Source organism: Geotrypetes seraphini, chromosome 9 (genome assembly GCF_902459505.1).
Source record: "Geotrypetes seraphini chromosome 9, aGeoSer1.1, whole genome shotgun sequence".
NCBI classification, from domain to species: Eukaryota; Metazoa; Chordata; class Amphibia; order Gymnophiona; family Dermophiidae; genus Geotrypetes; species Geotrypetes seraphini.
In genome coordinates, this window is record NC_047092.1 from 167,586,829 (window position 1) to 167,602,422 (window position 15,594).

Sequence of the window (15,594 nt, forward strand, 5' to 3'; positions counted from 1 at the left end):
CTGAGTTACCGACAGGTCTGCAGGTTTTTTGACAGACTTGCCTGTCTATTTTTATTCATTTTTTTCCACGGCACAGATATTTTGCGTGCGTTATACAGGTTTGCTCTGGATTTTCTTCTCAGTGGATATTTTGGGGTCAATTCCTTTCGTTTTTTACAATCTATTCTTACTTTTTTATTAAGCTGTGTTAGGCATTAACAAATGCCTAATACAGCATAAATGACTAATTTAAGACACACAAACACATTCCAAACTAGTTAAATATTGTTTTTTTTTATATTTTGGGGGCGAGGGGGCATATCAGAGGTTCAGAATGGGCACTGAGGTGCTAATTCATCTAACATAGGAACCCTTAGCATCTTTTAAGTCCCCTTTTATCAAGCCGCGTTAGGGTTTTTATCGCTGGCAGTTGCGGTAAAAGCTCCGAAGCTTTTAATAATATAATAGCAAATACATCGTGATGGACCCATACGGGCACTGATGACAATTTAGAGTCCAGTAGAATATGGTAAGAATTTTTTTTTATTATTATAATACTGTAGTTAGTTAGTCATAATTATTCACATCTTTAGAATTCTTAAGCTCTATTTTTTTCTCTTATTTATCAAAGATATAAAATGAGGTTCGGTCTTGAGTATCTAGAGAACAGTAGCATAATTCTGGCATTCTATTTCACTCTTTATAATATGCTTCACGTGAGACAACTACTGGGGTCTATGTGCCGATTACCAGTAACAAGAGCACTGGCTAAGGGAATAAAAATATTAATTAGACACTGAACAGCTTTCCTTATTGCTGCTGTAATCATTAAAATGATTTCTCCAGTCCATCATGTAATTGTTCCAGCGATAGAATTCTGCTTTCCATTGTTGTTCTGCTTCATCAATATTCCCTGTTAAAAATAAAAAAAAGAAGAAAGAAATTATTAGTATTATTACCTCCTTGGATTGATAATCAATGATGAAACAATGAACAGTTAATAAAATCTAACAATGTACTGCTAGAAACATAGAAACATGATAGCAGATAAGGACTAAATGGCCCGTCTAATCTTCCCATCCGCCTCATCCACTATCTCCCCCTCTCCCTATTGGCTAAGGCTCTAAACACCTGCATTGTGATGTCATAGAACTTTATGGTTCTAGAAACATTGTAACTTGATGGCAGATAAAGGCCAAATGGCCCATCCAGTCTGCCCATCCGCAGCACCCACTCTCTCCTCCTCTCCCTATTGGCTAAGGCTCTTTACACTTGCATTGTGATGTCATAGAACTTCATGGTTCTAGAAACATTGTAACGTGATGGCAGATAAAGGCCAAATGGCCCCTCTAGTCTGCCCATTTGCAGTAACCATTATCTTTCTCTCTTTGAGAGATCCCACGTGCCTATCCCAGGCCCTCTTGAATTCAGACCCAGTCTCTGTCTTGGAAGAATCGCTATGAAGTTCACAGAAAAGACCTTCAAGTGCAAAGATGTATCTCTGCAATCAAACCCCCTCCTCTACAAAGCCGCCCTAGCGTTTTTAGTGCCAGCCGCTGCGGTAACAGCTCCAACGCTCATAGAATTCCTATGTGCGTCCGAGCTTTTATGGCTGGGGCTGGCACTAAACACGCTAGCACGGCTTTGTAATGGAGGGGGGGAAATTTTTGACCTCTCCAAACTATGCTATTTTCAATAATGATATATGGATATAAAAGTGAAGAAGGAAGACAGAACAAGCTCCGAGCCACATAGGGAGGAGCGATGACAAATTGGCCGAAGCCTTGGGGGCCAATCGGCTAGGTGTAGGGGGGGGGAGGGGGAGGATAGATTAGGGGTGAGCGGAGGGGAGGTCGCCCCTCTCGATCCGGCATCACACGAGGCGGACACGGCTTCCCTTCCGCTCACCCACTGCAGCGGGTTTGTTTTCCTCTCGCCTTGCTGGAGCGCTCCCGCGGAGCTGGAGCCTGGCGGGGCGTCTTTGGGGCGCCTCCAGTGTCCTGTGGGCGAGTGTGGGCTGGGACGTGGGGCCGCTGCACACGTGGCCGGGAGCGGTCCCCGACCCATGGCGGCGTGTCTCCTAGTTGGCGGGTTTGTCTCCCCCCGTGCATGGCCGGCTTGCTCTGCTCCCGGCGTGCACTCACTCCTGCGGAGTCACGTCGCATGCCCCCCGACGCTCCGTTGCACTCCCTCGGTTCCTGCGAGGTGGGAGCATCTCAAGAGGGCCGCCGTACACGCCAGGGGAATCTCCGGCCGGCTGCGGACAGGTGCAGTCCTTGCCGCGGGCCGCTGGCCTGACTTGGCTAGGTGCGCACAGCCGGTTAGTCGAGCCACAGGAGGAGGGGGGGTTGTGCGTCTCCGGCGGCCCAGCACCTTGTCGCCGGGGAGGGGGAAGGGGAGTATGGCCGCCGCCGTCTCTCCTGCTCAGCGTGGCTGGCGTCCTTCCCCTCCCTGGGCAGTCCGGCTGTGGGGGAGGGGGGATTGTGGTCTCCGACTTCTGGCGGCCACGCGGCGGCAGGCCACCGCCCTACTCCTGCCCCGAACTAGGCACGATAGCAGCCTGCGACCCCACACGGCCGCGCTAGGCCACGCGGCATTCCCGTCCGCTGCGTGCGGGAGGGGGGTGGGCACGCTCCGCGGCCTCCGCCCAAGGCCCCATCTCTGTCTCCCGGCTGCCCTACTCCTACCTCAAGCGGCCACGCGGGCACCGAGCCAGATAGCAGTCAACCGCTCTAAGTGAAGAAGGGAAACAGGAAGAAAGTTGATGCCTTCAAATTGTGGTGGTGAGAAAGAATACCACGTATGCCCTGGACTGCCTGAAGAACAAATTAATCTGCCTTATCAGCGTTTGTTTAATATTTATGTAGCATCATTGGGGAAAGTATTTGAACAACTGCAGGTTTCTATACAGACAGTACATAAGTGGCAATGGACAAGTGACCTGTTGCAAGATGGGGAGCAAGTGGGCGGCTTTGAGTACAAGTAAGGGAGTGACGTGGTCAAATTTACAGTGAATGGTGATTAACTTTATGGCGGTGTTTTGGATAATATGAAATCATTGTCTATCCTTGACTTTAACACTGTACAGTATAATGAATTGTAGTAATCAATGTCTGAAATTTCTGCACGTAGCATAAGGCGCCATTTACAGAATTTAGGGGGGGGCACATGTGTAGATATTGGTCTTGACTTGCTATTGTATAGACAAGTTTTTTTTTTTTTTAAATTGCTACTTATGCATGAAACAAATTTAAATATGTAATGATATTATTTATATACTGTGCGTAGGTGTTTTTCAAAATGTCCTCCATGTCTGATAGGGCTGAGAGATTTTCCTAACGCTATCCAGATAACTTTATGCAAAACATTTTTTTTTTTTTTTCGGTGGTAAACTTATCTTAGTTGGATAAGCTACCTGCTTATCAACTTTTTGAATTATGTGCTAGATTCACTATGCAAACCGATCGTGGACCAATCGGTTTGTGACCCCTGTGTGACCAGATTTCCCGGTTCATAGACAATAACGCGGAAGACAAAGGGGTGCGCCGACAACTGAGCGCAAGATGGAGGCACGCGCCGAAGAAAAAGACTGTTTTTAGGGGCTGCGACGGGGTGTTTTGTTGGGGAGCCCCCCCACTTTACTTAATACAGATTGTGGCGGCATTGTGGGGGGTTGTAACCCTCCATATTTTAGTGAAAACGTAACCCCCCACAATGCGGTGCAATCTGTATAAAGTAAAGTGGGGGGGTTCCCCCCCACATCCCTTGTCGTAGCCCCTAAAAATAGTCTTTTTCTTCGGCGCATGCCTCTGCACTGCGCTCAGTTGTCTGCTCGCGCCTTTGTCCCGGCGCGCTTTTGACCTGACACCGATTTCCCTGCGGCCTGATTTACTAACCTCTCCTGCAATCCGCTTCCAATCTGTGCATGCAAATGAGGGGAAACGCATGCAAAGTAGACAGGGACGCGATTCACCAAAGAAATTTTTGAAACCGACTGGGCTGGTCGATCAACCCAAGAAGCGACTGCTGGGGACCAGTCGCAAATGTCTCCAGCTCCATTGAAGCCCTGCTCTCTGCCCCACTCTCTGCTGCCCTGAATCTCTCCTGCCTGCTGCCCCGATGCTCTTCCCCGGATTTCTCCTGCCTGCTCTGTCCCGAATCGCCGCTCTGCTCTTCCCCGATGTCTCCTGCCTACTTCTCTCCCAAATCACTGCCCTGCTCATCCCTGGATCTCTCCTGCCTGCCGCCCTGAATCTGCTCTGCTCTTCCCTACATTGCGAGCCGGTGGTTTTAACCCGCAGATTTAAAGCGGGTTAAAACCACGGGCTTGCTGGGCTACAAAAAAGTAAAGTTTAAAAAAAAAAATTGTGGCTCAAAGGGATCTTAGACGCATGCACAGACCATCTACAAGCAAAGAAGATGGTATGCGCACACGTCAGGATCGCTCTTCTGCGATCCGCATGGCTGATTGGGGGCATGCCTTTGATCATCCTAATTAGCATATGGATGCGTTGAGATTAGGGAGCCCGGACACAGACCGGCAAAGTAAGGTGGGCTTAGTGAATCTGGCGAAAAGGGCAAACAGAATGCTAGGAATGATAAAGAAGGGGATCATGAATAGTTCGGAGAAGGTTATCATGCAGCTGTACCGAGTCATTGAACGCCCTCATCTGGAATACTGCATCCAGCACTGGTCACCGTACATGAAGAAAGACACGGTACTACTCAAAAGGGCCTAAAGAAGAACGACTAAAATGGTTAAGGGGCTGGAGGAGTTGCCGTACAGTGAGAGATTAGAGAAACTGGGCCTCTTCTCCCTTGAAAAGAGGAGACTGAGAGGGGACCTGATTGAAACATTCATGATACTGAATGGAATAGACTTACCGGTAGTAGATAAAGACAGTTTGTTCACCCTTTCCAAACTAGGGAGAACGAGAGGGCACTCTCTAAAGTTGAAAGGGGATAGATTCCATACAAACATAAGGAAATTCTTCTTCACCCAGAAAGTGGTAGGAAACTGGAACGCTCTTCCGGAGTCTGTTATAAGAGAAAACACCCTCCAGGGACTCAAGACAAAGTAGATAAAGACAGGTTGTTCACCCTCTCCAAGGTAAGGAGAACGAGAGGGCACTCTCTAAAGTTGAAAGGGGCTAGATTCCGTACAAATGTAAAGAAGTTCTTCTTCACCCAGAGAGTGGTAGAAAACTGGAACGCTCTTCCGGAGTCTGTTATAGGGGAAAACACCCTCTAGGGATTCAAGACAAAGTTGGACAAGTTCCTGCTCAACCGGAACGTACGCAGGTAGGGCTAGTCTCAGTTAGGGCACTGGTCTTTGACCCAAGTGCTGCCGCGGGAGCGAACTGCTGGGCATGATGGACCACTGGTCTGACCCAGCAGCGGCAGTTCTTATGTTCTTATTGTCATCCATATGCACTACTGTAGAACAGACTAACCCATTCAAATCGTAAGCAATCAGTATCTCTAACTAAAAGTTATTGATTTGTGCCATGAACAATAAGATCATACAGTGTGCTCAAGACACAATACAGAGAAAGGGAATGATTAAAAAGTCCAAGTGAACTTGGAAAATTAAAAAGCGATGTTAATACGAGATAAGAATAAAGGGAAGCAACCGAAGACCTGATGTCGGGACGTTTCATTTTAATTTGTTTACTCCTTTCTAGTGATAAGGTCAGACAATTGAAGTCACAAGTCAATGCATCCCATTATCACCAGCATCATCAATCTCTTTAAGTCAGTCATCCATGAATTAAGTGGACTGCTATCTGAAAGGCAAGAGAGATTCTGCCTGACCAATAATTAAAATATATCACACTTGAACACAATCTACTGCAGCACTCCTAAAGCAACTTAATGAATGGTTTCTAACAGTAGGAATTTAAATTTAATTATATCAGTGATGACTGTGCTAGCCTAATGTCAAGTTTCATACGAGTTCACACTTTTCCTGCTGTTCAGCATAGACCAACTACCAGCTTTTAAGTTATTATTTCATGTTTTGCTTCTTTTTTTTTTTTTACTATTAAGAAGGCATAATATTCAAAAACCTAGGGCTCCTTTTACTAAGCTGCGGTAGCGTTTTTAGCGCGCGCTGCCCCTGCGCTAAGCAGAAAAAACTAACGCCAGCTCAATGGAGGCGCTAGCGTCTAGTGTGCGCGCTAAAACCGCTAGCTTGGCTTAGTAAAAGGAGCCTCTAGTTATATATGTTCTACTTTAATCCAATAAAATTATTACCAATGCATTTGTGTGTTGACTCCCAGAACCAGGAATCGAAATCTAACCCCCTGTTTTACAAAGGTGCGGCAGACGTTTTTTGCGTGCGCTACATATACTCACGCACTAACCGCTAACGTGTCCATAGACTAACATGCGCGCTTTAGCATTTAGCGCGCGCTAATATTTAGCGCATGCTAAAAACGCTTGGCGTGCGTTTTGTAAAAGGACCCCAGGGGCTCCTTTTACTAAGCTGCGGTAGCGGTTTCAGTGCACGCTTAATGCGTTCCGCATTGCCGTGCGCGCTAGATGCCAACATCACCATCGAGCTGGCATTAGTTTTTATGCATAGCGCGGGGGCAGCGCGCGCTAATCTGCAGCATGCGCTAAAAACGTTAGCACAGCTTAGTAAAAGGAGCCCTAAGTTTTAAAACAAGCCCCGATTCCGGATGGGGAGGAGCGCGGACAAATCGGCCGAAGCCTTGGAGCCAATCTACAAAGAGTAGTGGGGGAGCGTGGGGGGGGGGGCGTGATAGATTAGGGGTGAGCGGAAGGGAGGTCGCCCCTTTCGATCCGGCGATTATGGGAGACAGACGCGGCTTTCTGTTTCTCCACACCGGCAAGATCCCCTTTTCCTGGCCTGCTCCTTTCAGCGGCCCCTGCGATACCTCCATCGACGAACAGCATCTCCGGCCCTCGGCACTGACCCGGCCTACCATTGAGCACTCTCCCACGGAGGCATGCACAGCGTGCATTGCATCGGGCACGTCGGATTCCCCCTGAGGTATCGGAGATCATTAGCGGGGACGCAGAGTGTAGGCCGCCCTTCGACATGCTTCGCACACTCGGCCGGCGAGGTAAGCACGTCCCATATTCAGTGGGCCCGCAGTACACACAGCTTAGTGCATTCCACGAGCCCCCAATGTAGACAGCAGTGTGTTGGGCCACTTCACACGTGGCTTACTACAATTCACAAGCCCCCAATTTAGACGGCAAGGGGTCGCGGCACACGCGGCCAACTATTCTCCGTCGATCACCGGCCCCATATATCAGCGGTAAAGGGTACGATCGCGTTTTCTCCCCCTTGTGAGGGAGACGGGTTTGGCCGCTGCCGCTGCTGCCGCACACGCAGCCAGTTAAGGCTCCCGGCGCTTATGCGAATAAGCAAATAGATCCCCCACGTGGCCCTAAGTTTTTTAAAATGTACTGAATGCCGGGGGGGTATTTTTGTTTTCTTCGCGGTGGATGATTCTGTTCTGATGTGGTGGAAAACGTATCCTGGTCCCCCAGCCTTACAATTCCATGAGACCACAAAAACGTGTCATCAGTACAGGGGTCAATTCCTAATAAAAAGTATGTGCACTTTCCTGGATGCAGAGCACAGTTTTAACCTCCTTTTACTTCTAGAGGCAAGAAATAATAATAACGGTAATAGGAATAGGAATAAACCTAACAACCCCCCTCCCCCCCAGTTTTACTAAGGTGTGCTATGCGTTTTAGTGCACGTTTAGCACGCACTAAATATACACGTACGCTAACCACTAATGCATCCACAGAGTAACACGTTAGTGTTTAGCGTGTGGTTACCTCGTGCTAAAACGCATAGCGCACCTTAGTAAAAGGAGCCCTAAGTTCATCAGTTTAGGAACTTTTGGTCAGGGGACCAAGAAGTTGTTTACTTGTAGTTTACAACTGTATTTATGTGCACTATAATTAGCTCCCAAATTGCGCCCTATTCTGAGAGGCTTGCACAACTGAATTGGCTAATGAGCCAATTAACACCAGTAATTGGGTGCCAACAATTACTAGAGTTGGCAACAATGGGCTAGATTCACAAAGCAAACCGATCGGGTACCGATCGGTTTGCGACCCCTTTACTATCAAATTTCCATCCGGCCTGATTCACTTACCTCTCCTGCGATCAGCTTCGAATCCTTGCATGCAAATGAGGTGAAACGAATGCAAATTGGACAGCGACCCGATTCACTACACCAAATTTCCGATCCGACTGGGCTGGCCGATCACCTGAAGAAGCGACTGCTGGGGACCAATCGAAAACGTCTTTCCGACTGGAAGCCCTGCTCTCTGCCCTGCAATCTCTCCTGCCTGCTCGCCCCCAATGCTGCCCTGCTCTGCCCTGCTTCTTATCTCTGCTGTTCGCCCTCACGCCGCCCTGCTCTGCCTCGATCGTCTCCGAATCTCTCCAGGCAGATGGGGGCGTTCCTCTTATCGCCCCCATCTGCATATTTTTTTGTTCCTGAATTCATTGGACCTGCCCGGATCGGTCCCGATCGGGCAGGTTAGTGAATCCAGGCCAATGTGAATTTCCATGCACATCTTGCTAAGCACCGTTCTCGAAGGTGGTCGTGGCCATGGGTGGGGCTTGGGCAGTGCAGAGGCATTCAGTAAAGATGTGTACAATCTACTGAATACGGAGGATTCCCGCCTAAATAAAATACCAAGGTTTAGATCAGGTTTCAGTTGGGGGTAAATCTTCGCACCCAAAGTTTGTCGCAGAAATTAACTCTAAGCGCTATTCTGTAACACCCCCTTTTACAAAACCGCGCTGGCACAGCCGGCGGTTTAACGCGTATTAAACCGCTGGCGCGGCTTGATAAAAGGAGCTCTAAATCTTGGTTACTGGAGTCGGACATTGTGATTCTGAATCTGCTCTGCCCACCAGGATCCTGTTACGCATACCAGTCATGTGAGAAGCAACATGGGGGAGATATGCAAGTAACGACATAAGTGGGCATTAACCTTTTCTACTGTGGAAATGTCTTTGGAAGAGAATGGCGAAGGCATCTGTTTGCAAGCACAAGATAGTTTCGTTGTGCGAAGGGTGCCCATTAACCTTTCTTATCTGTCTTCACGGAAGCATTACTTCACTTGAAGAGAGATTTGAATTGGTTGTTAGCAATAGGGGATTTTGCATGGCCTCCACACAATGCAGATAATCCAAGTCCCGACACCATTAGTGAAACTATGTGGGCGCCTTTTATGAAGGTGTGCTAAGTGTTTTGGCGCGCGCTAGCCGAAAAACTACCGCCAGCTGGCAAATTAGCGCGGCTTCGTAAAAGGAGCCCTATAGCTTCCAATAATTCAACAATGTAGTTTAATTTGAATCTTCACACCATGTTATTAAGAGAGAGAGAAAAAAAAACACCTCAGAAACCTCTAGTCAAAAATGTAACTTTTCTTTTGTCTCTAAGGCAGTTCAGGTTTCTTTCATTGGTCTTAAAAAATCTCAAGTGTTTTAAATGTTTTGTAATAACATTTAAATAGTCTTTTTGTAGCTTTTTGTGTCCTATGAAAATTGGAAATCTATTTATAATTTGTGGCGCCTGAACCGGAAGCCTTCTCTCTGGCGTCGCAACGTCAGAGGGAATGCTTCCGGGTGAGGCGCGGGACACGCGAGGAGCCGCTGCCCGTGGCTTTGTGCACCCTGCGGAAATGAGGAGGAGGGAGACGGTCAGAAGATGAAAACACCCGGGGCGGCAACGAAAACATTGCATCGCTGGATTCGGACCGTGGGCCTTGCATTTGACACCTGTGCTCTAAGTCAGGGATCTCAAAGTCCCTCCTTGAGGGCCGCAATCCAGTCGGGTTTTCAGGATTTCCCCAATGAATATGCATTGAAAGCAGTGCATGCACATAGATCATATTCATCGGGGAAATCCTTAAAACCCGACTGGATTGCGGCCCTCAAGGAGGGACTTTGAAACCCCTGCTCTAAGTGAAATACCTGGAATTGTGCCTACGTGTACCCTCAGATTTGGTTTCGTTTTTCATATTCTTACGCTCACTTAATTGGATTTCTATAAAATGCAAATGTAAAACCTTCACAGCATTGTCACTCACCTGTTATTTGCAGAACCTTGGGAAAAAATGTATTCCAGAATCTGCAATGCTGGGCGCGTAGTCTTGATTTTTTCATTTGCACTTCTGTGTTTAATGTTATGTACTGCTGTTCATCGCTGGTGAAGACTGGCCATTTGTTTTCATGAGGGGGAGCTCCATTTGGATTTCTAGCAATTAAATAGAAACATTAGTCTCTGTGGATTTGGTCTAATTCTATAAGATAGAAAACAAGGTTTTGGGTATTTGGTTATCTCAAGCAACAACAATTTTTGATGAAACAAAGGGCCACTGAAAAGTTCTCAGCCTAACCAGCAAAGTCGGGGCAGTCTCCCTCGAGGGCTATTCGCTTGGTCTGACAATTTTCCACTTTTCTCGTTCTGTGATTTTTCCAACGGAACCAAGTTCAAGTTCAAGTTCACTTTATTTTTGATGAATCGCCTATTTAAAACATTCTAAGCGATGTACAATTAAAAAAACAGATTATAAGAGAACATACAATCATATTAGTAATACATTAATAACAGCAAAATAAATATTTGTTAAATAATTACATAAAACAGAAAAGATCTCTATACATAATGTTAAAAACAAACATGAAAAGAGGGAAAGGGGGGAAACAAACATGAAAAGAGGGAAAGGGGGGAAAAGTTACAAGTTTTTCTCTTAATGGAGGAAAAAACATATATTAGGGAAAAAAAACAAAGGGAGGGGAAAAAGAAAAAGAAAATAGTAAAAAAAAAAAAAAAAAAAGAGATTAATTAATCGATAAAGGCATCATTGAATAAGAAAGTTTTTAAAAGTTTTTTAAAAGAAACAAGATCTCTATCCTTTCTAATAAAAAGAGGCAGAGTGTTCCAGAGTTGAGGAGCTAAAACAGAGAACATATCGTTTCTCCTTGTTCCCACAATTTTAAAAAAAACCAAAAAAAAGTGGAAAATCACCGGACCAAGGGGCTCATTCTCAAAAAAGATTAGACATCCAAAAGAACATTGTGTGTATTTGTTTTATGGTGATGTTTTTGTTGCTGTGTATCAAATGTAAATTACATGACATTCCATTAGGGACTTCTATTCCGCCTATACCTTGCAGTTCAAGGCGGATTACAAAAGAGCTAACTGGACATTTCCAGTGAAGTTACAACAGTTTTTTTTGTTTTTTTTGGTTACAAGGGAGGAGAGGTCCCTGGATTAATTCCGGAAGAACTTGCAAATTGGATATTCGATTGACTGTACGTTACTGTGTGATATAACAAATAGATTACAGTTGGAGTACAAATAAGATTACGTTACATTTCAGGGATCTGAATACTTGGCTGGTGTTTTGGGGAGGAAGAGATTATTTAAGTGGAGGTTTTGAGGGGGAATTTATCTAGGAGGAGGGGAAAGGGTTGGGTTAAGATACCTGGATAAATTTTTTGAAAAGTAGGGGTTTGATTTCTTTTCGAAAAGTTTTGAAGTCGCCCGTTGCCGTCAACAGGTTGGAGATGGAGTGGTTAAGTTTTGCTGCTTGCGTCGCCAGAGGTTATCAAACATCTTTTTGCGCTGAGTGCCCTTGAGTGGAGGGAAGGCAAAAGGGTTTGGAGTTCTTCTTTGTCTTGAGGTGAGGATCTGGTTTAGGCGGTTGTTTAGATAGGTAAATTGTATTGTATTTTGTATATAAATGTGTAACTCGCCCTGGATACGGGCCGGGGATAAATAAACAAACAAACAAAGCATAAACCAGCACTTGGATGTTTTACTTGTCAAAACGTCCGTGCGGGCATTCTTAAAACAGACGTTTTAGACGTCTTTCTGGTTGTTTTGTCTGTAGTGCATCCAAATCTTAAGGGGACATGTTAGAGGTGTGTTTTGGGTGGGCTTAGGGCGGGCTTAGGACTTGGATGCTGGTCAGGCATAATCAAACCATTAACAAAAGGTCCTGGGCTTCTTTTACCCCCCCCCCCCCTTTTACAAAGGTGCGCTAAGCTTTTTAGCGCGCGCTAAACACGCTAATGCGTGCATGTTATCCTACACTTGATCTTAGCCAAAAGGCCGAGAAGCAATGTGCATGCTATCCTAAGGATGTGTTAGCGGTTAGCGCATGCGTTGATTTAGCACGTGCTACATCCACGCTAAAACGCTTAGCACGCCTTTGTAAAACAGAACCTTAGACATTTGGAGCTAGACCTGTTTTTAAAAGCATCTAACCCAAACTGACCAGATGATCACTGGAGGGATTAAGGCATGACACCCCTTATTTCCCCAGTGGTCACCGACCTCCCCTACCATCAACCAAAGTTGTTAATCACCATTAACATATGCAGGAGCTATTTTTAATATCTCTAATGAATCTGTTGACGTAAGTAAAGATAACATAAAACTAATAGCCATTTTGACCGCGGTAGCCATTCGGTTAATTTTTAAAACATGGAAGGATTCAACTTTATTGTCATTCCCGTTCTGGTGGAATTCAGTATGGATGATTGGGAAATATGAAGCAGCTATTATGGGAAAAAAAAGAGGAAAAAAAAAAAGCAAAAGTTGACAAAGTATTAAATGTTATGGACGTGATAAGTGTGTGTATGTGTGGATATGAATTAGAGAATGACACGGTGACAAAATTCATCACCGTTCCCGTCCCCGCGGATAACCGCGGGAAATAATCCCATGTCATTTTCTAGTGTCTATTTCAACCTCGGTCCTTCTACACCAGCATTCTTCAAAGCAAAGCTTGCGGGTCAGTGGCTGTGGCCATTCATACTCTGATTCTTATGGGAGCTAAGGATAATGAAGCCATTGTGACATCACTGATGTGATTGGCTCTTAGGCACTGGTGGAATGAGGCATTATGACATCACAATATCTGCTCTGGATACCAGAGACTGTCATTCTGTAGTGTCTATTTCAACCTCAGTCCTTCTACACCAGCATTCTTCAAAGCAAAGCTTGCGGGTCAGTGGTTGTGGCCATTCATACTCTGATTCTTCCCTCTCTCCTTAAAGAATGACATGAAGATGGTTTCCCGCGGTTATCCGCGGGGACGGGAACGGTGATGAATTTTGTCACCGTGTCATTCTCTAATATGAATGATAATGCACTCTGTGGGGGGGGGGGAGGGGATGTTTATCTGTTTAAGTTACATATGTATCCCTAGCTTAAGTTTATGATTGTTGCTTGGAAATATCCTGTCTGAATGTGATATTCAAAATAAAAATTATTTGAACTTAAAAAAACAAACAAAAACAAAACAGTACATTTCCAGTCTGTATTAGAAGGGGGCGCTGAAAAGTTCTCAGCCCAAACCACTTCAGATACTAACACAGACGTATGAACACAGACAGAAGAGCTAAACGCTAACATGCGCCTGTTAGTTTATGGACGCGTTAGCGTTTAGTGCGCGCTAGTGAAAGAGGGGGGAAATGTTCCAGGTACAGATTGCAACATATCTTGCTTATATTTTTATGGTGAACCCTCCAAATCCTACTGTACAGTACCTACATTAAGATGATACCTGCAGGCATAAGGGCTATTGTGGTATACAGGTGGGTATAATAAGTTTGGGATGCGTTTTGGAGGGCTCCCTATACAATGTAAGCAGTGTATATTGACATGTGCCCGGGACTTTGAAATGTAATAGTCACTGCAGTATCCCCTAGAGCAGGGGTAGGGAACTCCGGTCCTCGAGAGCCGTATTCCAGTCGGGTTTTCAGGATTTCCCCAATGAATATGCATTGAAAGCAGTGCATGCACATAGATCTCATGCATATTCATTGGGGAAATCCTGAAAACCCGACTGGAATTCGGCTCTCGTGGACCGGAGTTCCCTACCCCTGCCCTAGAGTACCCCCTCCGCTGTGCTTAGCTCTCTGTAAACAGTTTGCTTTGAGGTCTGAAAAACTTTCTTTGGTGCATTTTTCATGTGGTCATACGTATGTTCGAGAATGGCCCCAAAAAGATAGACATACTAAGGACCAAAACATCTACATAGGTCAGTTTCCAAAAATAAAGCTAGACGTCTTGCTGTTTTGAGAATAGACATTTTCTCTACTGGATTTCTGGACATCTTTCCCAAAACGTCCAAGCTCAGGCTTAGGTGTCCTATCAAAAAAATGCCCCTCCTAGTGTAGAGCCCTCGATGGAGACTGCCCCTACTTTGTTGGTTGGACTGAGAACTTTTCAGCAGCCCCTCGTATTGAGACACACAGGGTAATTCTCAAAAGGTCACCTACAGTGCCTGAAACGTATGTGATAAGCGTGAATGTTCCATTCTGCGTAAATAATTAATTTTGCATATGGCCGAAACCTGTTAGACATTGGAATATTTTATCATATCTTTCTTTTTCCTTGTTTTGTTCTAGTAAGTTCATTTTTAAGGATGTCAGTTTATCTTTGTACGACTAATAGTTCAATTTGTACAGTATTTTGGTGGACCTTCCTTGAATGGTCTGTGCCTTACCGATGTGTTTTTATAGGGGTGATCTTTAGAACGGAATACAGTTTTTCAACTAGCATTTCACCAGAGATACACAGAGCAACAAATAACTATTTTTATCAGTGTTTATGCAACCATGCATGTTATTTAATTGTCTCCCATTCACCCAACCATACCCTTCCTGCAAACAAATGAGTATGAATGTTTGTGCCAACACTCGGAGCTTGTTTAAAATTTGCAGGAAGCTCTTTCTGCATAAGATCAGCACATAGTAAACCCCAAACACAATATCTTTGATAAGTTTATGCTGACATAAAGGGAGAGTTAATTGGAACAACAGACTTTCATCAGTCCACATTTTTAAGAATTCAATTCATTGAAAATAATGCATTAGCCATCACATACTCCTCCTTTCCGGAGAAGGTGATGAATTTAGCGCCTATATATATAAGGATTTACGAGAGGGTGCTGAAAAGTTCTCGTCCCAACCAACCAACTTCCTAAATTCTGAGCGTTATTTTGCCACTGTAGCTGAAAAAAGTGTTATCTTATTTTGTTAAGTGCCAATTTGCAGAAATTAAATTCTATGATTTTTACATTGTTTCAGATCATTGATTGAACCATATCCACCTCATTCTCTTCTTGGTTGGGCTAAATACTTTTCAGTATCCCCTTGTAGTGTAAAGAGTTTCAGTGTCCTTGTGATGTCATAATGCATCATTCCACCAATAGAGCCGACCTCATCAGTGATGTCACAATGGCTTGATTATCCTATACCTGGCTCGCTTTTATTACATACGAAGGGATGCTGAAAAGTTCTCAGCCCCAGAAAACCAACTTCCTACACTCTGAGCGTTATTTTGCCACTCTAGCTGAAATGTGCCAATTTGCAGAAATGAAAGTCTATGTTTTTTGACATCGTTTCAGATCATTGATTGAACCATATCCCCGCCATTCTCTTCTTGGTCAGGCTGAGAACTTTTCAGCACCCCCTCCCTCATACAGAGAACATGCTTTGTGAAAGAAAACTTCCAGCTAGTCCTTTTTGTGCTGTCTTGTCCCTTTCAGCTGTGGTTTGGCAAAGTTTCCTTTCTGATTCAGTCTCATCCT

General features: G+C 45.0%; 1 protein-coding gene across 2 annotated transcripts in view; it reads right to left on the reverse strand.

The window, feature by feature from the left end:
* Window positions 1-504: 504 nt before the first annotated feature.
* BCHE (butyrylcholinesterase) overlaps window positions 505-15,594 on the reverse strand; it is a 44,975-nt gene continuing 29,885 nt past the window's right edge. For both annotated transcript variants that reach the window (XM_033957753.1, XM_033957754.1), the window contains exons 3-4: window positions 10,075-10,241; window positions 505-892 (exon numbers count right to left, since the gene is read on the reverse strand). In XM_033957753.1, coding sequence (XP_033813644.1) covers window positions 765-892; window positions 10,075-10,241 — 295 coding nt within the window. In that variant the 3' untranslated portion in view covers window positions 505-764. The remainder of the gene's footprint in view (window positions 893-10,074; window positions 10,242-15,594) is intronic.